At 43.8% G+C, this 24,555-nt stretch overlaps 2 protein-coding genes across 2 annotated transcripts; both read right to left on the bottom strand.

Annotated features, from left to right (window-relative positions):
- LOC110437289 (protein FAR1-RELATED SEQUENCE 9-like) lies at positions 10,852-12,007 on the bottom strand. The gene is made up of 3 exons (XM_021465682.1): positions 11,747-12,007; positions 11,224-11,571; positions 10,852-11,127 (listed from the first exon to the last, which is right to left on the bottom strand). The coding sequence occupies exons 1-3, from the start codon at positions 12,005-12,007 to the stop codon at positions 10,852-10,854; spliced, it is 885 nt and encodes a 294-aa protein (XP_021321357.1).
- On the bottom strand, positions 17,259-23,081 carry LOC8075385 (probable transcription factor RL9). The gene is made up of 6 exons (XM_021464371.1): positions 21,802-23,081; positions 21,540-21,616; positions 20,798-20,843; positions 20,390-20,606; positions 17,884-17,956; positions 17,259-17,792 (listed from the first exon to the last, which is right to left on the bottom strand). Exons 1-6 carry the CDS (start codon positions 22,685-22,687, stop codon positions 17,664-17,666), a joined length of 1,428 nt encoding a protein of 475 aa, XP_021320046.1. The 5' UTR covers positions 22,688-23,081; the 3' UTR covers positions 17,259-17,663.

The raw sequence follows: 24,555 nt of genomic DNA, 5'->3' as shown, positions 1-24,555 counted from the left end.
TCGATCGGCAGGACCGACTTCTGTCTACCTATCGGCAGCAGAAAGACTGGCTAGCGGTGGCCAATTTCCTCTCGGCCGATATTTGCTCGGCGCTGTTTACCACCTTCTTCATCAGGTAGCCCAGAAACTCCTGCTTGGCCAATCCATCGGCAACTTGGGAGGCCCCTGGTGGTTTATTAATATGTGGCTCAATCTGCACCTGCATAAGCGCCTTGATTTCAACTTGTTCTCACAGCACTTCCCGAGAGATATAGCCGAGAATCATGTGTTGGATGAAGAGGAATCGGCAACGCGTGCCCCCTTGAACTTTGGCGAAGCCGTTATAGTCTTACCCGGTTTAGGGAACAATCCGGATCAGATCGGCCAATTCTTCGAGACTCTGTATGAGGGTCTGGCCAGAGATGAGCGACCATGGCTGGCTTATGATGACCCAGACAGTATGCTTCCTCTGACCTTCAATCCATTTGATGAAGCTCTCGACAGGGACAATGAGGTGATGATGGCAATTGTGACTCCCAGAGCCATACCAGTGAATTTCTTCGGTAGCACAAAAACCTCTCCCCAAACCTATGAATTTTATAATTCATCGGCATTAGCTCGCCAGCTAGCTTTCGGCCAGTTGCCGATTGCACTTCCCTATGCCGATGTGATAAAGCCCAGAGAACCCATCGCCAACCTTCTTGAGTGGACTCGAGTAGCTCAGCTACCACCAAATGCCGATACAGATGTAGATCTGTCAGAATGGGTTCCAGCTGCCTTTATCACTCAGGCATACAAGCTATGGTGGGCAGAATGGAAAGAGAATCTATTCTGCAGATCGGCCCTCTCATACCGCGGCATGATCGACCCCGAATACGAAGTACCTGATGACACTGTAAGTATTTTAAACCGATGTCTCATTTTCCAATATTATTTCCATCGGTAACTTACCCCCGTATTCCTTTTGCAGGTTGACAACACCCCCCCATCGGTCAGTAGGAGTGGCAAGCCGATCGACTTGTTCCCATCAGGCCCGATCTCCTCAATCGGCCATAATGCTCCCACTCTGGCTTCCATCGTGCATCGGGGTGCGCGCCTCAAGAAAGTTACCACCAGGAAAACTCAGACATCGCCAACGGTAGCTGCTTCCACTCTGGCGCAAGCCTTCAGGGCAATTTGTCAAACCCTTTTCATTTATGCTAACTATCTTTGTATCGGCTATCTATGCTCATAAACTCCTTTTTGTTGTTGCAGCAAACTGGTGCATCGGCAAAAGCCAAACGCCAAGGTACCGATGCCCCCCAGTCTAGCCAGCCAAAGAGGAAGGGCACCCAAGGTGCTAAGGCTGGAACAAAGCGCCAGAAAGTGGCAACTCCCCCTCCTCCTCCGGTGTCTCCAATCCCGGTGGAATTTTCCCCTTCTTCTCCAGAAGTCCAGACACAGCAGGCATCATCTCCCCAACCAATGCAGGAAGCACCACAGATGGAAGAACCCCAGCAGGAAGAACCTCAAACAGAAGGTACATCAGCTGACGTGGGTGAACAAACAACTGGCCCAGCAGATCCAGTTATATCATCGGCGGTTTCCCCGATTCAGACAACTGTTGTTCCTCCCCCGGGTAACATATCTCAACAATACTTCCGCCGATAAACTTATTCTCATTTAGTCTCATAACCCTTCCTGTCTTCTTTCAGGCGATATCGTTCCATTGGCAACATCTGCCGATCAACCTGTAGCTCCATCGGTACCTTTGAGTCAAAGGCAAGAAATTGCCCTGAAACAAGTAAGTCATCCAATTTTTCCACCAGCATCGTCTGCCGAAGCTTTGACCATAAAAATGACTTATTCTCATTTTCAGGAACAAGATTCTCCCGATAGCTTATTCTCCTTCGCCTTTGATATTTTCGAAGAAGAAGGTGAGGAAGCAAGCTCCTCTCGGGCAATTGGGACTGTATCGGCAGAAATCAGGGCTAAGCTGGAGGAGCTATCGGCCATACTTCATCAAGACACTGCTCAACTGGTCAACGATTCTGACCCAGCCAAGGCCCTGTTCAAAACCCTTAGAGGCCAAATTCCTGCCGATGCTGAAGAAACCCTCTTCCATGCTGCATACCTAGAAAGCCGCCAGCTACAGTACCAGAGAGCCACTCGACGCCTTGCCGATAGAGCCGCTCAAATCCAGCTTTCTGAAGAGATGATGAAAGAAAAACTCTTAGCCGATGAGAAACATAAGAACATCGGCACCTTAAAGTCCTCAGGTGATGCACTGAAGCAGAAAGTATCTGATCTATCGGCAAAAAGAGAAGCTCTACTGGCCGAACTCAAGCAAGTAGAGGATGCTCTGTCCCAAGCCCAGCAAGAAGAGACTCAACTGCCGGAGACCATCAAGCACCTTGAACAAGAACGAAACGTCCATGGCCGCAAAGCGCTGCAGCTGAAGAGGAAGCTGAAGCCAATAGAAGGTTCTGCCGATGATGATATCAAAGAGATAGAGACAGCCAATCAGATCCGGCTGCGCGCCATATCGGCAATCCAAGCGCTGTTGAACTTCTGAAGCTTTTATCGGCAACACACCTTTGTTTTCCCGCTTTTAGCTTTTAGTCTAGCCGATAAGACTGTTATCGGCATCTTTTGAAACATTAAGTCTGCCCCCAAACATTTAAATCCAGCCGATAGGAGTGTTATCGACACTTAAACTTTTATGCATCGACCCATATGCTGGGGTAGTACTTCTTTAAATATTTGCCATTTAATGCTCTGGGAAATTCAACTCCTTCGAGAGTTTCTAGAATATAGGCATTACCAGGAGCTGAGTGTCTTATCCGATAAGGACCTTCCCAATTAGGAGACCACTTCCCAAACTTCGAACTTTTAGTCCCAACTGGCAAAATCAACTTCCATACCAAATCCCCATCGGCAAACTCCTTAACCTTTACTTTCTTATCATACCATCTAGCAACTCTCTTCTTATTTTCTTCTATACTCATTAAAGCCTTTAACCGATGCCCTGCTAAATCATCTAACTCATCGGTCATCAAAGTAACATAATCATCGGCAGCCAACTGATGTTGAAAAGATAATCGCCTAGATCCAGCCTTAATCTCCCAAGGCAACACTGCATCATGTCCATACACCAATTGATAGGGTGACACCTTGGTTGATCCATGACAAGCCATCCGATAAGACCATAGTGCTTCATTTAACAATGTATGCCACCGCCTAGGATTTTCTTCAATCTTTCGTTTAATAAGCTTGATAATTCCTTTGTTAGACGCTTCGGCCTGCCCATTGGCTTGAGCATAGTAGGGAGAAGAATTCAACACTTTAATTCCCATACCGATTGCGAATTCATCGAACTCCCCTGACGTGAACATGGTGCCCTGATCGGTAGTAATCGTTTGGGGAATCCCAAATCGGTAAATAATATGCTCCTTCACAAAATCAATCATATTGGCCGATGTGACTTTCTTCAAAGGAATAGCTTCGACCCACTTAGTGAAATAGTCGGTGGCAACTAGAATGAACTTATGCCCTTTGCTAGATGGTGGATAAATCTGGCCGATCAGATCGATGGCCCATCCCCGGAACGGCCAAGGTTTTATTATAGGATTCATAGCCGATGCGGGTGCTCTCTGGATATTACCAAACTTTTGACAACCTTGACATCCCTTGAAATATTTAAAACAATCTTCAAGTATGGTTGGCCAAAAATATCCATTCCTTCGAATCATCCACTTCATCTTAAAAGCTGACTGATGCGCTCCACACACTCCTTCATGGATTTCCCCCATCAAACTTCTGGCCTCATCATCACCCAAGCATCGGAGAAGAATTCCTTCGACAGTTCGATAATACAATTCATTTTCAAGGAGCACATACTTGGTCGCTTGGAATCGAACCCGTCTTTCAACTTTTTTGGATGGATCTTTTAGATAATCGATAATCTCTTTCCTCCAGTCACCGGCACCGACTGCCGATGTCGCATTAATCATTGGCTGATATCCCGAGGCATGCTGGGCTAACCGATTAGCGTCTTCGTTATGCAATCGGGGAACATGCTCCAATCGGAAGTTCTTGAATTCCTTTAACAGTTGCATACTTCTCTCGAAATAGGTTATGAGAACTTCACTTCGGCATTCATAGCTTCCGGCCAATTGATTTATAACCAACATAGAATCCCCGAATATTTCAACAGCATCAGCACGAACTTCTCTTAACAACTCCAATCCCTTGATCAGAGCTTGATACTCAGCCTGATTATTTGTTGATGTAGCAACAATCGGCAAAGAAAATTCATACTTCCTCCCCTTAGGAGAAACTAATACAATGCCGATTCCTGCCCCCCGGTCACAGGTAGATCCATCAAAGAAGAGCGTCCAGGGTGCAATTTCTAAGGTTTCCACTAGACCGCAATGCTGAGTCACAAAATCGGCCATAATCTGCCCTTTGACTGCCTTAGCCGACTCGTAACGCAAATCGAACTCCGACAGCGCTAAAATCCATTTACCGATCCTACCACTCATAATCGGCATAGATAGCATGTATCGGACCACGTCATGTTTGCAAACAACAGCACATTCAGCCGACAACAGGTAATGTCTCAGCTTGATACATGAAAAATATAAGCATAAGCACAGTTTCTCAATGGCCGAATACCTGGTTTCAGCATCAATCAACCTCCTACTCAAATAATAAATTACTCTCTCTTTCCCTTCAAATTCTTGAACTAAAGCTGAACCGATAACCGATCCGTCGGTAGATAAATATAATTTGAAAGGCTTCCCTTGTTGAGGTGGAACTAAAACTGGAGGATTTACTAGATACTTTTTGATTTCATCCAGAGCCAACTGCTGTTCTTCTCCCCAAACAAACTCTTGATCGGCTTTCAACTTAAGGAGAGGACTGAAAGCACGAATCCTCCCAGATAAATTCGATATAAATCTTCTGATAAAATTCACCTTGCCGATCAAGGATTGAAGCTCGGTTTTATTGGTAGGGGCCACTATTTTATTGATGGCATCAATAGATCTCTGACTAATTTCAATACCCCTCTGATGTACCATGAAACCAAGAAACTGTCTTGCCGATACGCCAAATGCACATTTGTTGGGATTCATCTTTAATCCATGCTTCCTTGTGCACTCCAACACTTTTCGTAAATCGGCAAGATGCTTTGAGAAATCTCCAGACTTAACCACCACATCATCAATATAAATTTCTACGATCTTGCCGATGAACTCATGAAATATAAAATTCATAGCCCTTTGATAAGTAGCACCAGCATTCTTTAACCCAAAAGTCATGACTACCCATTCAAATAATCCAACATGACCAGGACACCTGAATGCGGTTTTTGGAATATCCTCCTCTGCCATGAATATTTGATTGTAACCCGCATTACCATCCATGAAGCTGATGACCCGATGGCCAGCCGCAGCATCAACCAGTAGATCGGCGACAGGCATTGGGTATCCATCCATCGGTGTAGCTTTATTGAGATTCCTGAAATCAATGCACACCCGAAGCTTCCCGTTCTTCTTGTAAACCGGAACAACATTGGAAATCCATTCGGCATACCGACACTGCCGAATAAACTTAGCTTCAATAAGTTTAGTGATTTCGGCCTTAATATCAGGTAGAATGTTAGGATTACATCGGCGGGCTGGTTGCTGATGTGGCCGAAATCCAGACTTGATGGGTAACCGATGTTCGACAATTGATCGGTCTAAACCAGGCATCTCTGTATAATCCCAAGCAAAGCAATCTTTGTATTCCTTTAACAAACTAATCAATTGTCGCTTACACTCAGGATCTAATTTAGCACTAATAAAAGTGGGTCTAGGCTTATCACCACTACCTATATCTATTTCTACCAAGTCATCGGCCGATGTGAATCCCTGGCCTAATTTTCCATCATCGGCGAATCTATCCATTAAAAACCGTCATCAGAACCGACTGCTTGGATCGGTGGAATCTCATAATCGGCAACTTTGAGAAAATCTTTCTCCCAAGCTTCTCCGGACATGCACCTGGTCCTTTCGTAAGTATCCGCTTCTGCCGATGCGATAACATAAGAAGAATCTCCTGGGACGATCTCAATCTTGTCACCTACCCACTGAACCAAGCACTGATGCATTGTAGATGGGACACAACAATTGGCATGAATCCAATCTCTCCCCAATAATAAATTGTATGCACCTTTTCCGCTGATCACGAAAAAAGTTGTCGGCAAGGTTTTGCTGCCGATGGTCAACTCTACACATATCGCCCCCTTGACTGGAGACACGTTTCCTTCAAAGTCTTTGAGCATCATATCGGTCTTGGTCAAATCTTGATCCCCTTTCCCAAGCTTCCGATATACTGCATACGGCATAATATTGATAGCAGCTCCACCATCAACTAGGATCTTAGTCATTGGCTGCCCATCAACCCTTCCTTTGAGGAACAAAGCTTTAAGATGCTGCCTCTCGTCATCGGCAGGTTTCTCAAAGATAGCCGTCATCGGATCCAAAGCCAACTGAGCTATCTGATTAGAAAATTCCAACTCATCGTCACTGGTTGGTGCAAGAAACTCCATCGGCAACATGAAGACCATGTTGATGCCTGCCGATGGACCTTCCCTCTGGGTGTCTGACGGCTGCCGACTTCCAGAGTTTTCTCCCTTGTTTAGCTCCTCTTGCCTTTCTCGTTGCAATCTCCTTTTCTGTGTCTTGGTTAATCCTTGAGGACACCATGGAGGGAGTGGCCTTTGCCTTGCCGTCGGACATCGGTTCTCCCTTGACTCTATGCGATGTGTGTTAGCATCCCTGCAAAATATGAATTCATCGGGAACCCGCGCATCAGCCATTCCTTCGAGCTCCTCTTGGTTCCTGGGAAAATACTGGACACGGTCACTAAGTCTGTTGTGCCCACTGAATCTGCCCCCAGCCGGTCATGAACTGACACTCTTCCTCTGATCGGCCCATTAGCTCGCCGTTCATCATCATGATAACGCCGATCGTTCCTATCGTACCGATCATAACCGTTGCATTCAGGGCAGTTTCTGACAATAGGAAGCTTGATATTTTCCTCCCAACAATGGATGAAGAATGGGCAATTCCAATGATCCCTGTGCCGATTCCACTCCTGTCGGCGTCTTTCTTCTTCCCGTTGATAATCTTCCTGTTGGCGTCGATACCGATCTTCCCGTTGTTGCCATTTTTCTCGAGGCCTCCTATGAGTTATGACGTGCCAGATCGAGGAAGCCTTCCTGAGCTAGTTCCTTCCTGGACCAAGCCCTTATTTCTTGCATCGGCAGTAGTAACTTGATGCTGAGGATCTACCGATGCGCTCTTCTCAGCTGTCTCTGACGTTAAGACCTTAGCCTTCCCCTTAGCATCCAACATGTTTGTCGGGAAAGGATGTTGGTCTATCTTCATCGGCTTCTGGGCTTTAGAACTGTCAAACTTGATTCTCCCTGACTCTATAGCCGATTGCAGCTGCTGTCTGAATACTTTACACTCGTTGGTGTCATGTGAAGTTGCATTATGCCACTTGCAATATCTCATCCTCTTCAACTCTTCTGCCGACGGGATCACGTGGTTAGGTGACAGTTTGATTTGACCTTCCTGAAGTAGAAAGTCAAATATCCTATCGGCCTTGGCGGTGTCGAAGGCAAACTTCTCTGGTTCCTTCTGCCCAAAAGGACAAGACATCGGCTTCTTGTTTTTTACCCACTCTGCCAAACCGATTACTGGTTCCTCATCGGAATCTGAGCTTGTTGCTTCGTCAACAAATGACACTTTCTTATTCCATGCCCTCTTAGGCTCGAAAGGCTTGATGTCTTGATCAGATATCCTCTGCACCAAATGACTCAAACTTTCGAACTCCTGAGAGGCATACTTATCCCTGATATGTGGCAACAGACCCTGGAAAGCCAAATCGGCTAGCTGCCGATCATCCAGAACCAGGCTATAGCATTTATTCTTGACCTCTCGTATCCTCTGCACAAATCCCTCAACCGACTCATCATTACGTTGCCTCAACTTGACCAAGTCGGTGATCTTCTTCTCATGAACCCCCGAGAAGAAGTATCTGTGGAATTGCTTCTCTAGATCGGCCCAAGTAATTACTGAGTTGGGAGGTAATGATATGAACCAAGTAAAGGCCGATCCAGATAATGATGATGAAAATAGACGAACCCTCAATTCGTCCCTGTTACCAGCCTCTCCACATTGAATAATGAACCTGTTGACATGTTCCATGGTTGACGTGTCGTCCTGCCCGGAAAACTTTGTAAAATCCGGTACCTTGTACCGATGTGGAAGCGGAATCAAATCATATGCTGGAGGATACGGTGTCCGATAAGAATAAGTGTTGACTTTGGGTTTTATCCCAAATTGTTCCCTCATTACTTCAGCAATCTTATCGGTCCAATACGCATCGGCATCTTGCCGATGAGGCGGCTGCGGATCTGGCACTTGGTGGCGAACCTCCACGTGTCTATTTGGGACGTGACCTGTATGGAACATTGTATTGGTCACCTGTCCTCCAATCTGCGGACTACCAAACTGCTGTCCACCGATTGGCTGTCCTCCGAGTTGCTGTCCAAAATTTATTGGCTGGTTGGGAATCCCCTGACCTTGGAACCCGGGATAAACCTGCCCTTGCTGGAACCCTGTAGTCTGATAACCCTGCTGGGGCGATTGTGGGAAGGCTTGCTGTCCAAGCCATCCATTATTAGCGTTCATCGGCATAGGTGCTGCCGATGGTTGGTAATTGGGTACCGTTGTTGAATTGACATACCCCGATTGGGCCATAGGCCTCTGTTGCATCAGCATTGACTCTGCCGATGCGTTGGGTATCTGAAACATTGAATCTTGAGGATTCCCAGTGTGAGGCCTTGCAGTAGTAGTTGTGGTATACCGAGGACTCTGGTTCACCGGCGCATTGGGAGGTGCCGATGTCATAGGAGTTTTGCCCCTCATGTCAGTTATTTGTGATGTTCCCGGCGTCAACTCTGGGGGCATACCATAACCCCACCAGTTGGGAGGAAGAGTTAGCCCTGACATTGCCGATGCCAACATATCTGTTGTCAGTTTATGCTGCCCAACTGAAATTTGTGGGTTGGTTGCCATCGGCATGGATAGTGCACCAGTAGTCCCCAATGTACTTGGAGGAACGGCAGACTGTGCACTTGCATTTGTCAAGGCAGCCGATGGAGCCGTGACCTCTGGTGCCGTTGGCTGATGATGGGAGGGCCCCACATAATCTGGCGGGATTTGTCCTTCCTTGAAAGTTCTTGCCACGGCGTTGAAAACCGTATTAGACAGTACACCAGCTTGGTTAATCAACGCTCGATTGATGGCATTGTCAACCATATCTTGAAGCTTGCCAGGATTGGCGTCAAAGGTGACCTGCCGTGGTGCTGGCAGTGCATCTTTCTGGACCACTTCGCCGCTCCTGTTTATGCTGAAAGACCTCAGGCATTGCTGCTTGAACTCTTCCATGGCTTGGGCAATAGCTTGCTTTTGCTCATCCTTGAGGTTGGCTTCCGTCACGGGGATGACGTTCTCTTGATCGAGGTCGGAGATCGACATGTTGATCTTGATCTTGAATCTGTCCCACTGGGCGTGCCAAAAGATGTGTTGATGCAAAACTGATCTGCAAACACAAAGGGCTAATACCCGATTCAAATGTTAAGGCGTGCCAGCCGATTTGACCTTGCTATCGGCAAAGGTGATAACTCGAATACTTTAGTCCTGACAACAGCGATGCGCCCGGATGTCACGGCTAAGAGGTACTCACGCGGAACTCGAGAACACGCCGAGCTTAAGTCGACGAATTCCTGAGAACTCGTAATAAAAGAAAAAGTATGACGAAGTCGTCGAAAAGTAGATGCTGGAATATGAGTAAAAACGTGTGTTTGATTGATTTCTTGATTCTTTTCATTACAAGGTCTTAGGGTTTATATTTATACCCTGCTCAAAGAGCTACGACCAGACACGATTAGAATTCGAATTCCAAATTACACGGAATCCGTATACAAAACGATGCAAATAACTAAGGAAATAATAAAACTATCCTTCGTGACAAACCGAAACTCCTCCACATGACAACTGGCAGCTTCCGGACTCCTCCTTCGCGTCATCGGCAATCCCCTTGCCATAGTCATCGGCAGACCTTTTTATCCAGTCATCGGCACCATATTACTGCCTGTGGACTTAGTCACATTCAACCTTTCCCTCATCGGCAACCACCCTCATCAGCAACCCGCATCATACTGCCACCCTATCCTGCCATCCTGGACACGTGCCCAAAAATGGTGTCAACACAGTCCATGTTTCATTTATCTTGGTGTAAATTTTCTTGAGAGTCCCATCATTACTGAAAGAAGCTGGATCCACACTCAAGAATGACTGTGCAGCACACACACAAAATAAAGGTTGGAAAAATAAGAAAATGAAAAAAGCTAAATAAAAGATGAGTTCGAGGAATTCATTTAGAAATAGAAAGTCACATGTATTGTATCATTACCGTGGCCAACTGGGGGAAAGCAAATTTAATATCTCTTGTTTTATTCTCTTTAAGCATTTGAAGCTGGTCAAGATTGAACTCATAACTCCACAAAGCCATTACATTGTTACCAACCAATCCCCTTGCCTTGAAGGAATCATAGAACTCATCGTACGTAATGTGAAAGTGATCAATCTCAATGAAATGTGGCCTTGTAGAAAAAGGAAAGGAGATATAATCAAAACTTACTACTAGAAAGATGAGCGAAGTGCTACACCAAAAGAAGCTTCAGTTCATATATAAAACTAAATTGGTTTATAATTTATAAATCAATGAGTGCCTCATATATACACTTATTTTTGTTCAAGCAATATAAATCTACAGCTTTAACTCTGTGTCCCTTAGGTGCATTGCTGCCGATAAGAACTTGCACGTCTCCACACCGTGGCCTTCTTCGTGGCATACCAAGCACACCGACTCTTTGGCTTTGTCTTTCTTAGCCTTGGACTTGTTCTTCTTTATTGCTTTTTCTTTCACTTGTTGTACAATGGTCTTCTTACGGTCAACCTTGTCCCTAGGCCTCCCTTGTGGATCTTTTGCTGGAGGGTTCTTGAACTTTGTTTGTTTCACCCCTCTCTCCACCTCCTTTGCACCCTCAACTTCATTTGGGGGATCATTTTATCTTGAAATCAATGCTTTCGTGGTTGCCTTCACCTTTTCCCTCAAATGATCGATCCCTTGTGAACTCACCATGTACTCTTCTGGACCCACACAAGCATCAGCAGCCAGCTGTATCATTTTCCTACACAATGCATTGTACCTCAGCTTATTTGTCTCTGGAACACCAAACACTGGTTCAGGACCTGACAAATGTTGAGGAACTTTCAGCGTAGCTTCTTCAGACCACCTGTGCAGCAGATACTTTTGTGGTACATGTTGCACATCAAATGTAGTAAAGACTTTCAGGATGTGAGGACACAGGAGACCATCTTGGTCAAACATGTTGCAAGAGCAAGTGTATGTTTCAGACCCCTGATTCGCAGCAACATTGTATGTTTTCATTGTCACCTCACCTTCCTTGTATACTCGTTTCAACACCTACAACATAAATACAAAATAGGAGTACCATCAATTTACAAAGTCACCCAAAATTATTGTTTCAATGGACTCTAGATTCTGTTTCACTAGTAATGAATAGCATGTTTCAGTATTTGTAAAACAGAACATCTATGTATGCTGCAACAGAGATGTGCAGTCTGTATGTACACCTTACCTGCACTGTCATTTGGCTTCCCTCTTTAGCAATCGAATCTATAGTTAATGCCGTGGAATCACGCAGCAACTCTTGAAATTTGAAGAATATACTTCTAGTGTAGAACTTAGATACTTGCTTCTCAATTTGAGACCTCCCCCACAACAGTGGATTTGTCGTTTCACCTTTTGCTGCTTCTCGATACTCCTTCTCAATCATTGTTTCCATTATGTACTCATATTGGGTAAGGAACTGCAACACTGAGTCCTGTGGGTGCACCATTGTCTTGAATAATGCATTCATACTCTCAGATCTCCCTGTTGTGCACTACATCTGCCTAGTACAATCCCCACAACGAAAGCCACACTACTACGTGAAGCATCTTCAGAGGCAACCATTTTGGATTTTAAAGCCTGGCACGACATCTTCATCCACGCGAGCGCCATTTCTTTTTATTTTTTCCTGTTCACCCATGCCTCTAGTTCTTATTTCTTCTGGTTTTGTATTTATTTTTCATAAATGTAAAAACAAATAATAAAAGCAATAACCATGGGCCTTTGAACCCTTGACCCTTTCCTACAAATGAAAGATTTTCACCTTCAAGTTGTTGATACAATTTTTGTAATGAACAAACTCATCTGATTAGAATTTAGTGCAACCGATGGTCTAACTAATCAAACTATAAATTAAAAACCTAAGCAGTTTGTTATCTATATAGTTCAGCCTAAGGCCTCTTTGGCAGGGCTTTTGTTAGGGCTTCTCTACGGGCTTAATTAGAAGCCCAACCACACATCCATATGAGAAAACGGCTTGTGAAATAAGCAAATAGTGATGAAGTTGGGAAGTTGTTTTGGCCTAAAAGCCGAAGTTGTTTCAGCCTAGCTTTTCCTTGCTTTATCGTTTTTGGAGAAGTCGAAGCTCTGCCAAGAGTGCCTAAATAAATGTGCCTCTAGATTTGTATGTATGCACTAGTACAATCCCCACAACGAAAGCCACACTACTACGTGAAGCATCTTCAGAGGCAACCATTTTGGATTTTAAAGCCTGGCACGACATCTGCCTCTGACAAATGATCAATGCTAATCGTCTGTAAATCGATTAACAGACGTTAGTGTTAATGCCATTTAAATGTGGCCTCTGTATGTATCGTAGAGATCTCTACACGTCGCACCAAACAACCGATGCTAGACTACACATATATAGAAGTTCACATGCATGCCCTTTTTTTTTTGTTTGAATAACGGCACCAAAAAAAATGGAGGTCATCACACCGTACGTGATGAATGAGCAACAGCAGTAGACGCTCCGGCCGTGGTCCAAAGTCGAAACCATGCATCCCCCATCTGTGTACCGGGGGCCAAAAGGTCCCATGCAAATGAATGTAGCATGGCGCCAGGCAGAGAGTGAGAGAGAGAGATCTGACAAAACATTCAAGTGGTCACAGTAACATCACACAGATGCCACACAGAACATGCCTTTATTTCCTTTATTTTCTTTGTGCTGTTGCCATCTTTTTTGCCCCCCATCCATGCATCCCTCTCTCTCTCTCCTGTGGCTGTCGTCGATGGTACGGGTTACACGGAGCAGAAGAGAAGGGGGGGCGGACAAAAGCAAGAGCGAGAACGACGATAATGACATGAATGAGGGGACAGACCAACCATGGACCACTGCTAAAATGATTTTGCAATCCATTGCTTTATGATTGGGCTGCTTCTTCTTTTTTGCCATCCTTTTCCACCATTTTATCCCTTTCCTTTTTGCTACGTGAAAAGGAGGTATGCTTTACGTACCTAGTTTTACAAACTTTATCCACCAGCTCAAATTTGTACAAAATCCTAGGGATTTCGATCGATCCTAACTCCACCGGCCTATATATATATATATATATATATATATATATATATATATATATATATATATATATATATATATATATATATATATATATATATATGACACTTTTTTTTTACACGTACGAGTAACTACTCCGAGTCTTTATTATACGCATCGGAGGGTCGAGCCATCCCGCAGACGTAGCTAACGGGTGGCGTCGGGGGGTGCGGCCCATTACCGATCTAACGGGTTCGAAGCACGAGTATGAGGATCGCTGGCATGTATCCAACAAGATCTACGCGAACTGGCCGGAGCACATGCATGTATAGAGGATGTACGCGAATATTATTATTATTTAATAAATGATTAGGGGAGCTCCTAGCCGGATAAGTATTACGAAAAAACGTTCAATTGTTCACAAACGTTCTTTTCTGCGAGGCCTCGTTCAGTTCGCAAAATTTTTTGGAAAACGACATCGTAGCACTTTCGTTTTTATTTAATAAATATTGTCCAATCATAGAGTAACTAGGCTTAAAAAAATCGTCTCGCAATTTACAGATGAACTGTGAAATTAGTTTTTGTTTTCATGTATATTTAATTCACCATGCATGTGCCGCAAGATTTAATGTGATGAGGAATCTTTAAAAATTTTTTGAACTAAACAAGGCCTAAAATATGAACGCATACTTTAATAAAAAAATTGACTATACTCGAGTATGAACATATACTTTAATAAGAAAAATTGAGTATACTTTAATAGAGTATGGACACATACTTGTATTTCGAGTATGTCCATATACTTAGAGGATTACTTTAGTGTTTATCTTATAGAGTATGTATTTTCACCGATATTTTTTTCAAGGACAAACATTGGTATGTTTGTGGGAAACTTTTTTTGGTAGAGTAAAAAAAGTTCCCCACAAACATACCAATTTTTGTCCTCGAAAAAAATATCAATGAAAATACATACTTTATAAGATAAATACTAAAGTAATTCTCTGAGTATATGGACATACTCGAAATACAAGTATGCGTCCATACTCTATTAAAGTATACTCAATTTTTCTTATTAAAGTATGCGTTCATACTTGAGTATACTCAATTTTCTTATTAAAGTATGTGTTCATACTTTACTTGCAGAAAAGAACGTCGTTAGGCGCTCCCCTAATCATTTATTAAATAATAATAATATTCGTGTACATCCTGTACACATGCATGTGCCGGCTAGTTCACGTAGATGTTGGATACATGCGAGCGATCCGCATACGTGCTTCAAACCCGTTAGCTCGGAAATGAGCCGCACCCCCGACACCACCCGTTAGCTACGTCTGCGGGATGCGAGAGGGAAGAATTCACGCGTGTAGCTACGTCGGAGTAGATACTCGTGCGTGTAGAAAGGAATTTCCATATATATATATATATATATATATATATATATATATATATATATATATATATATATATATATATATATATATATATATATATATTAAAGGAGTCAGATCCCACCAAGCAGGTGGGGAGTGTAATGTAGGGAGTGCTCTGTACTCTCTTCAGTAAAAATACATGTCACATGCATCTGAATTTGCACTTTCTTCAAAGCATATATCAAGCTTTACGGAGTAGCATATTCTTAAAACCATTTAGGTTCATGATATTTTGTAAGTATTTTTCAATACAATTGTCATATGTCACATGTTTCCAAACTAAGAAATTTTAGAGCTACATCGATGTTTGTAAGAAATTTTAGGGGCACTAGTACATAGAAACTCTATACAGATGCACACTCATTTTTTATGCGTTTTTTCACGTAAAATCGCGCGTTAGTGGCCAGTGGGATTCGAACCCACGAACTCCCCCTCGCACGTAGCCTCCTCTACCACTCCACCCATCACTCACTTATATCTATATTAGAGTTTGGTTTTCCACATATTATTCTAAACTAAGAAAATATTGATTGTTTGAGGCCCTAAACCGTTTCAAATGAAAAAGTTTTCAACTACAAAGTTACATAGATTTTCAAGATCTACAACTTTTATATTGGTAGTTTATCCATCTGAGGTAATTCACGACATTTGAATTTCAAAATTTATAAATTTGAACATAGTTTTCGATGACAAGATAATTTCAAATGAAAAATTATCAACTACAAAGTTTCATAACTTTTCGAGATCTACAATTTTTGTTTTGGCAGTTTTTTCATATGAGGTCATTTAAAAAACTCAAAAAAAATCAATTTCAAATTATTTCTACAGCCGGTTTTCTTAAGAAACCGCCACTAGAAATCTAATTTTTAGTGGCATTTTTTAAGAAAACTGCCTGTAGAAATATACTCCCTCCGTCCCTGAAAGCTGCAACTTTTAGAGTTGTCCTAAGTCAAACTTTTAAAAGTTTGACCAAATTTATAGAAAAAAACGCTAAGATTTATAGTACCAAATTAATACCATTAGATTTATTATTGAATATATTTTCATAAGATACTCATTTTATGTTATACATATTGATGCTCTTTTCTATAAAGTTGGTCAAAGTTAAACAAATTTGAGTGGCACAAATTCTAGGAATTCAAGCTTTCAGGGACACAGAGAGTATGATTTCTACAAACGGTTTTGTTAGAAAAACCGCCTATAAAAATTGATTTTTATTGGCGGTTTTTTAACAAAACCGCCAGCGAAAATGCACTATTTGCACACTGCCGGTGAAAATGTGTTTCCACTAGCGGTTTTTGAGATGGGTCAGTCGATTTCTTTTTATATACTAACCGTCTGTAAAAATTATGCTCCACCGCCAGCGTACAGCTTTTGTGTACTAGTGGGAGTAGCCTACACATTATTAATTATGTTCCTTCAACAACTTTTCAATCCATATCGTTGTCCTATTAAATGCACACTTTGTTTTATCCAACCTCGACTCATTTTCATGATCTGCTCAAGTATATGTGAATCGCCACATTTTTCCTATATCTAGCTTTGCAGTCCAATAATATTTCAAGTTGCATATATAGTAGATACAAAACTGTATATATTTTGAATGGCTCTCCGATCCTTGGCATTGTTAGGAATGATGTGGAAAGGTGTTATATATAGATACCATCGTGTATTGATAGGCCAGCTTTCTTTGGCTAAATGTTGAGCACAATACCGCCATGATATGCCTTTTGTGTTCTTCAGCGGTTCTCAGCTACAGAAAAATAGAACTACTACAATACAATTAATGCTTTATTATTTCATACAGCAAAATATGAAAAAAATGCTAATTAAATATCTTGCTTGCATGTGCACCTATATATATGAATTATGGGTGCCATATGCTTTTCTAATTTCTTTCAGAAAACCTGAAAATGCACCAAAATGGACAAATTAACTAAATAATTTTTCTTATCTTTCTGTTTCAGGGCATTATAATTTCTAATAGTGTCCATAATGTTACAATAAACAATTAGGAACAAACAATCTTGGGATATCTTCATGTTGTGCAAATCTACTCCAGTGCCCTGTAGCTACACAGACTTATATGTTGTCTAGAGCCAATTTTACCACGAACATAGACTAACTAATTAATAAGCATACCACAATGATTGTGATGCATTTAATATTCAACTAATAAATTGGTAGAGTATAGTTGTAAAAGATTCAACTAACTTTATGGGCAAAATGGAAGAAACCAAAAGAAATAATAAGCACACGCATTCTCATATATATGCATCACAAAACAATAAAAATAATCATCTCGTCAGGTGAGATTTCCATTTTCCTTTCCTTGTGCCAAATGATACATTCGTTAGTCACCCCAGCTCATCATGATATACATAAATTTTTAGGCTCCCTTCTCTAGCTTACCATCCTGAAAACAATGATATATACCTTTGTTTTATATGACCACAACAAAAGACAAAATGTTAAAAAAAAAACTAAGAAAACAAAACCCAAATGGAGACTATATGATCAATGCGATTTTAGGACCAACACAAAACTAATATTATTCCACATTTTGTTTCATGACATTCCTAAATTCTTGATGATGCAAAGACCAATCAAGGTATCGTAAGCAGTATAGTTGAAGTGTTGAACTAATAATGTGCCATTCATGTGTCTAGCTAGCGCTGCTAGTCATGTTCTGCACCATTCCAGTTTGGTCGCCCTAGCGTGAACTCCAAGCTAGGAGTAGGGCAGCTCATTTCATGGCTCCTGGATGCCTGTTGCAAGCCAACTGATCCACAAGGCTCCTCCATATCCTGACCCAAATGCGCAATCATATTAGTATATGGAGCTAGTGACAGAGGTAACTGAAGAGAAATTAAACAACAAGATCGTTAAAATTGGTACCTCAAAAGTGGATGATACGCCAACTAAATGGCGGGTGTCTGCATTGCATGCATTTCGTGGTAGCCATTGACCTCTGAAGAGAAGTTTGTTTGAAAATTTGTTACTACGGGTATAAATGCAAGGCCACTTGCCGTTAGCAAATAGTAGACATGTACTGTTTGTATACATCATCAGTCTCATATATACTGTTTTATTTGACATGCATGCTTTTAATTCAGAATCAGAATAGTGAGGGACAGCAATAAACACAAAATACCTAGGTGACCATATAGGTCTGGTCCAGCTCCTTAATTTCTAGCTAGGCAACAGGTCATCAGTAAAAGGGACCGGCTAGAGTTGTGGTAGCTTGTACTACATCTTCGCATAAGAGTTTGAAGCCGGAACTCTATCCATAATCTAAAAAACCATGTTGGTGCACATTTGTTCTCTAACAGCTCCAACATCGTGGGAACTAAAAAAACTCCATCAGGATTGCAAAAATTGATTAAGCATAGATAGCTGATCTAGTAGAGCAAGGAATAAACTTCTAGCTGGAAGACAATATACAATAATATTTTTGACTCATGTCATCGTTTCTTTATCACACTTGTATATATAGACCATTAATATTTCATTTCCATACATATAAAGATGTCATATTTGCAATCGATCATCATATCTGATATGACAACATCACTACTCCTTCTAGATATATAACTAACTTCTATTTTGGGTTATGTGTAGCCAATTCCTTTGAACTTTGAATGCTAATGTATCTTTAAAAGAACACATTTTAAAATCAAAATAGTATGATGTATGCCTAAGTTGTCTTTTAAAGTATTTTTTTTTCAAAATACTATAGCTTTCTCACCTTTGAAAGTAGTATCGCACAATAATCAATGATCAAACTAGTGTATAGTTGACCCTGTCATTGTCCTGATTAAACAATACTGCTTTTTTATGACTGGAAAAGTAATAAACGAATATAGCTAATTTCCCTGAAGAAACCACACACGCTTCACCATCACCACACTACAGCACCTTACGTTTACTGATCAAATTTTGCTAAATAAAATTACCCTATTTGCATGTTCATTTGGAAAACATAATTTCCTCTATTATATTTATAGTGTCATATTTTCTCAAATGGATGGTAAAATACTCCCTAAAAATGAAAACAACTACTTAACAACGAGGAAATGACCAGACCAGAATTATCTTGTAAAAAGGTTACATCATTTGTTTTTCAATTTACAATGTGAACAACACGTTTCCATCCCAAATTCTAATCGTTTTTCAGTTCTTCAATATTTTTGTTCATTGCAATGTAAATCTTTTCAGTGTACTATTATGCAGTATATATATAGTAACTAAACGGAGAAGCTTGTTAGGCCAGTAGGACATAGGATTAGTAGTGTTTTAGAAGAAGCATATGGTTACGACGTACCACCCGTGTGATTGAAGACTGTCTTTGCACACTTAGATAACGAACCTATGTGTCGAGAAATATTCTTGTCCCTCGGGGAGCTGTTTTAATATGCGTCGGGCGAGTGACTGGTGAGCAGATTATTGTAGACATACTTACAAATTCACCTGACGACCAGGCACTAGTTTTTTTTTTTTTCTGAACACTGCTGACTTCAGGCAAGTTAACAGCAAATATCATCGACTGTGGAACTGTAAAGGCTCACATGAAAGGAACGCAGGAGCTCATCATAATAAGATCAGGAAACAGAGAGAGCTCGTCAGTTGTTCCGTACCATAAGTAACATGCTTCTTTATTTTCCTCCCATTTTCTACTCAATGTAGGTATATATATTAAGGAATATGAACATAACATTTGTACTCGTAGTGGCTGTAAGTTAATTGTTCATACAATTGGGAGCAATGTGAGAGGTGAAGTGCACACTAGTACTAGCTAACAACAAGATGCATAACAAGTTCTTAATTATTGACATCTCATTTCTATGTTGATGCATGCATGCAAAGTTTGTGAGAGGTCAAAGGCAGGCCCCCGCCCCCCCTGCAGATAGCCCCAGGGTACAGCGACGCAGTGATAAGAAAAGGCAAAAGCTAGCAGCAGGCAGCAGCCTCCTACTAGAGAGAAAGCGAGAGAAGAGGACAAGGCCAAATCCCAAGAAGCTACAGTACTAGCACAGGCTCTCTAGCTTGGAGATGCTATTGATCTGATGCCATGCTGCTCATCAAGCCAAGGGCAGATCGATCGATATAGCGCTAGGCTCTATACTGCGCCGCGCGCATGTGTGTGTAGGGTCGTCTAACATCTTTTGAGCTTTAGTGATCTAGCTTGTCATCAGATTGGTGTGCATTATCTTTTTGCTTGCTGACAAATACTACTACTTTATAAAGTGCAAAAAACATAGTAAAGTTTGGTTACTTTTGCTCTTATTATTAGGCTACTATTTGCTACTCCTATATATCGTCCATCACGTCCCATGGCAAGCCACACACACACTTTCCATATCATATCATCGATCAGGACGACGAAAAAGACACATATATATACCTTGACGACGAAGCACTGCGTGGCCTGCCGCCGTCGGAATCGTCGGCTGAGGAGCATTCGACGTCGCCGCCGGCATGGCTTGCCGCGCCCTCCGAGGAGGCGGACCGGTGTCCCGTGAACGCCTGCGGGCTGACTTCCCGGCCTGCTGACGACGACGGAGCCCGCTGTGCACACGGGAGGTCATCGTCGCCGGAGCCGCCACCGCCGTCCCCAGGACCTAATATTTGTTAGTTAAGAAATTAGTCACACGGATTTGACTTGTTGGCAGGCAGTGAGTTTTAATTTGGAGAGGAAATGAAGAACACAGCATGACAAATATATATAATGAGACTTCGATATAATTGACGGAGCATTGTAATGTGCAATGGGGGATGGATGGACGGATGTAATTTAATTTGCTTAAATTACCTGATGAGGTTGCAGGCTTGTCAGTGCTCTTCACGGTCCTATACATCTGGAAAAGGAGCAGCAACAAAAGAATGACCAAGAAAGCAAAGCTGCAGACATGCACACTACTGTACGTAGCATTTGCTTGCATTGACAGGGTGGAGAGGGGGTGAAAAGGCGTAGAAAAGCACAGCGGATCATAAAGGGACGTCGTTGCTAAAGAAATCGCAGGAAAACAGAGCAGCCGGCCAGAAATGTCCAAAGGAAAAATTGCTAGCTATAGCTATGGGGTTTGGCTCTTCTCTCTCGCTCGTCCCCATGGTGCCTGCTGGCTGCTTGTCTGAGCGCTCACTTCAGTGCTTTGGGGATTGGGCGGCTTGCAGGAGCAGACACACGTTGCATTATTGTGCAATGATGGCACCTTTTCTTCCCCACACACAGACCCCGACACATCCCATCTCTCTCTAGGCTCGCTCTAGCTCCCCCCTCTCCTCTCTCTAGGGATGAATGGCAGCTAGCTAGTCTAGTCTGCACAATCACATCTGACGACTTTCTCTCTGATTCAGCTTCACTCGGAGTCTGTGCTCTGGCAGCAATGGCCGGCGCCTCATCAAGATTTGACCTCCTTGTACATGAGCCCCAACAAGAACAACAACAGATGCAACAAGAACACAGAATAATTGAAGAATCGCACGGTAGCTAGAGAAAGCAGAATTAAAGAACGAAGAGCTCCCAACAGAGCTCGGGCCGGAAGGAACTCAACCTGCAGATGGCTCTTCACATGCGCTAGCGTCAGATCCTTGACGTCCATCAGCTCCAGCACCGACTTGGGCGTCGCCCCTGTATGATGTGTGCCGAGAGAGGCCGGCCGGCCGGCCGGGGAGATGGAGCGAGATTAATCATCACATCATATCCCGCATGAAATGATCCAACCAGATCTCCATGAAATGCATGGTTTTTTTATTGGGTTCTGGAGCTGAGGATGAAATGGAGATGCAAAGCGGACGGAGGAATTAGCGACTCACGCTCGTGGCCGCCGAGGAGCTCGACGGCGTGGACGAAACGCGCGTGCAGGCTGCTCGTCCACCGCATCCGCGGCGCACGCATGCCGCGCCGAGAAACCGGGAGCCTCGGCATGTAGCGGGCCGCGGCCAGGCTGCCCAGGTGCTGGTGCTGGTGGTGCCCGCCGCCACCGTAGCCGCGGAGCGTGTCGGCGAGAACGCCCTGGAGGTGGAGCCGGCCGGTGCTCGACAGCATCCGGTGGTACGCGGACGGCGGCGAGAGGTACGACGACGCCGCCGCGGGGTCGGACGCCGAGGGCGCCACGGCGCCGGGGGACGTCGTCGTCGTCGTCGAGCGCAGCATGGACGAGGGCCACGACGAGGAGTGGTAGGGATTGTTGTATAGCCCGGCGGCCTTCGAGTGGTGGTGGCCCTGCTGGCGGTACTCGCCGCCGCCGCCGCCTAAAAAAGGATGGGCGGCGCCGGCCCGCGGGCTACTGTAGACGGGCACTCCGTTGATTGGCCTCGCCCGCGCCGCTTCCGCCTCCGCCGCGGCGTCGAACGAAAGCCTCGGCACAGTCACCGGCACGAACGTTGCTACCTCCGCGGTGGTGGAGGAGGAGTAATTATTCGTCGCTGGCGGCGGCCGGAACCGCCACGGGAGGACGTCACCAGCAGCCACCGCCTCCTGCTGCCGCGGCGGCGGCGAGAGCGACAGCTCGGTCGACGCCGTGGATCCGTTCAGACGCCGCCACGGGTCCCCTCCGGCGGCCGGCTGCTGCGCACCACGCCCTGCTCCTCCGGCGGCGCCCAGCCCCGGGGCGGGAGCCGACGGCGACGACGCGGTGGTGCTGCTCGGCAGGCTGATGTGCAGCGAAAGGTCCGGCGCCGACGCTGCCCGCGCCTCCATAGATCGATGCCGCGCGCGCGCCCTCTCCCTAGCTTGCTAGCAGCTGGCGGTTAGCGTAAGGGATCGGCCGGATGAAGAAAGGCAGTGAAGGTTATTCTTGGTGGCCGGGGGATGATGCTTATTTTGCTTGTGCTTTGTGTTTTTCTGGTGTGTATGTGTGTGTTGTGTGGTGCCGCTTTTTTGCGAGTTGCTATCGCAGTAGCTAGCTAGCTAGCTTAGAGCCGAGCCAGTGGTTTCTCTCTCTCTCTTGTTCGTCTCGTCCCCCCCTCTTTCTCTTGAGATGTCAAAGGAGATCGATGAGATATTAGGGCAGCCGAATTCAATTGGTTTCTTGTGTTGTCAACTTGTCTTGGTTAGGTTTACGGCATTAAAAGGCAAGAGACATATGAGAAAGAGACTGATCAGACGAGTATATAAATACAGAGTGGGGGGAGAGAGAGATTATGTGATATGGGAGAGAATATGAATATGTCTACCAGATGAGAGGCCAGGGGTCGCTTGTGCGCACGCACGAGAAGATGACAACCCTAGCGCGGGACCACGGGGAGTCAAGGGTGTATTTATGAGTAAATTCATCAAAACTACACGTTCTGTCAAAAAAAAAACTACTCCTACCCATCATCAAACTTACATACGTCACAGTATGCTTTCACTAACGCAAACTCTATTAAGCGACCTGTCGCACCGGGGGGTGACCACGCAACACACCGGCCCACGGGCACGTGCCTGACCAGGTTTGCCCACACCCGCGCCGGAGAGGAAGAAGAAGGAGCTCACGCTAGAGAGAAAGAAGAAGGAAGTCGCTAGCGTCGAAGATGAGGAACTTGTCGACATTCGAGTTCTAGTGAGGTTACAATTTTGTTTCTAGGCGGGATTAGAAGGGGATTTAGGGAGCGGCGACTGTGACATGACGGTGGAGGCAGGTGAGACCATGTCGGAGGTGTTGCCCACCGGGGCAGCGTGAGATGGCAGTTGGACAAGGCTGGCAATGGGGACTTCATGGCGGAGCTCGTCGTTGCCCTAGGATTAGGCTGGTGGCACTAGTACATGAGCACACTATACAGGCGGTTGGTAACATATTTCTACAGGTGTTTTTCAGCACCGTCTGCGCTGGGAGCTAGTAGAAATCGTCCATTTTCACAGGCGGCTGCTTGAGAGCCGCCAGCTTATTTACACAGGCGGTTCCCTAACAGAGCTGCCTGTGGTAACCTATTAAAATATATATTATTTATTTATTTATTATTTATTTATTTTTTTATTGTTATTATTTAAATATATTGATATTGGTTGGTCTTCAATCATAGCAACATGCAATTTAAACACTTCATCTCATACATACATTTGTATATGTCAAAGTTTGGTGCTCAAAGACATAAAGTTAATTACAAGAATATATCCATCATCACATATATATATATATATATATATACACACACACACATCAAAGTTTATTTGTCCTCTAATAACCCTCTTTAGTAAGTTTGAGCTTACTAATCTCTGTTAGCACTCGGAACTGTGGCCTGGATAATTGGCTTTCATTATCATGATATTTGCCTTCACGTGGAATGACATGCTTCATGATGAAAGAGCAGATGTCCTCAACTATATTATCTAAAGCACGTTCGTCCATGCGCCCCGCCGTCCCTTGCTTATATACCTGCAAAGAAAGTTTATAAACATTATATATTTTATGACTTCCAACTTTAATAGACTATTACTTATATTACCTTGTCAGGGTTCCTTGCACATCGTCCGTTCTCTCTCATGTTCTCGCACACGTAGTAGCCACAGAGGATAGATAAGGGTGGTTGCTTCATGCACTGTATAACAGGAGAGTGGTTATTTAAATATAGTTGCAACTGTGGTCC

Source organism: Sorghum bicolor, chromosome 7 (genome assembly GCF_000003195.3).
Source record: "Sorghum bicolor cultivar BTx623 chromosome 7, Sorghum_bicolor_NCBIv3, whole genome shotgun sequence".
Lineage (NCBI taxonomy): Eukaryota > Viridiplantae > Streptophyta > Magnoliopsida > Poales > Poaceae > Sorghum > Sorghum bicolor.
This window is presented reverse-complemented; position numbering and strand designations above follow the sequence as displayed.

Coding starts and splice junctions, on each gene's coding strand:
- LOC8075385 (XM_021464371.1), bottom strand. CDS start 22,687: ATGGAGGCGCGGGCAGCGTCGGCGCCGGACCTTTCGCTGCACATCAGC. Junction 21,617..21,801: donor GCTCCTCGGCGGCCACGAGC/GTGAGTCGCTAA, acceptor CACATCATACAG/GGGCGACGCCCAAGTCGGTG. Junction 17,957..20,389: donor CGCAGTGCTTCGTCGTCAAG/GTATATATATGT, acceptor ACTTCTCTTCAG/AGGTCAATGGCTACCACGAA.
- LOC110437289 (XM_021465682.1), bottom strand. CDS start 12,007: ATGGTGCACCCACAGGACTCAGTGTTGCAGTTCCTTACCCAATATGAG. Junction 11,572..11,746: donor GAAGCCAAATGACAGTGCAG/GTAAGGTGTACA, acceptor TTTATGTTGTAG/GTGTTGAAACGAGTATACAA. Junction 11,128..11,223: donor TGGGTCCAGAAGAGTACATG/GTGAGTTCACAA, acceptor AATGAAGTTGAG/GGTGCAAAGGAGGTGGAGAG.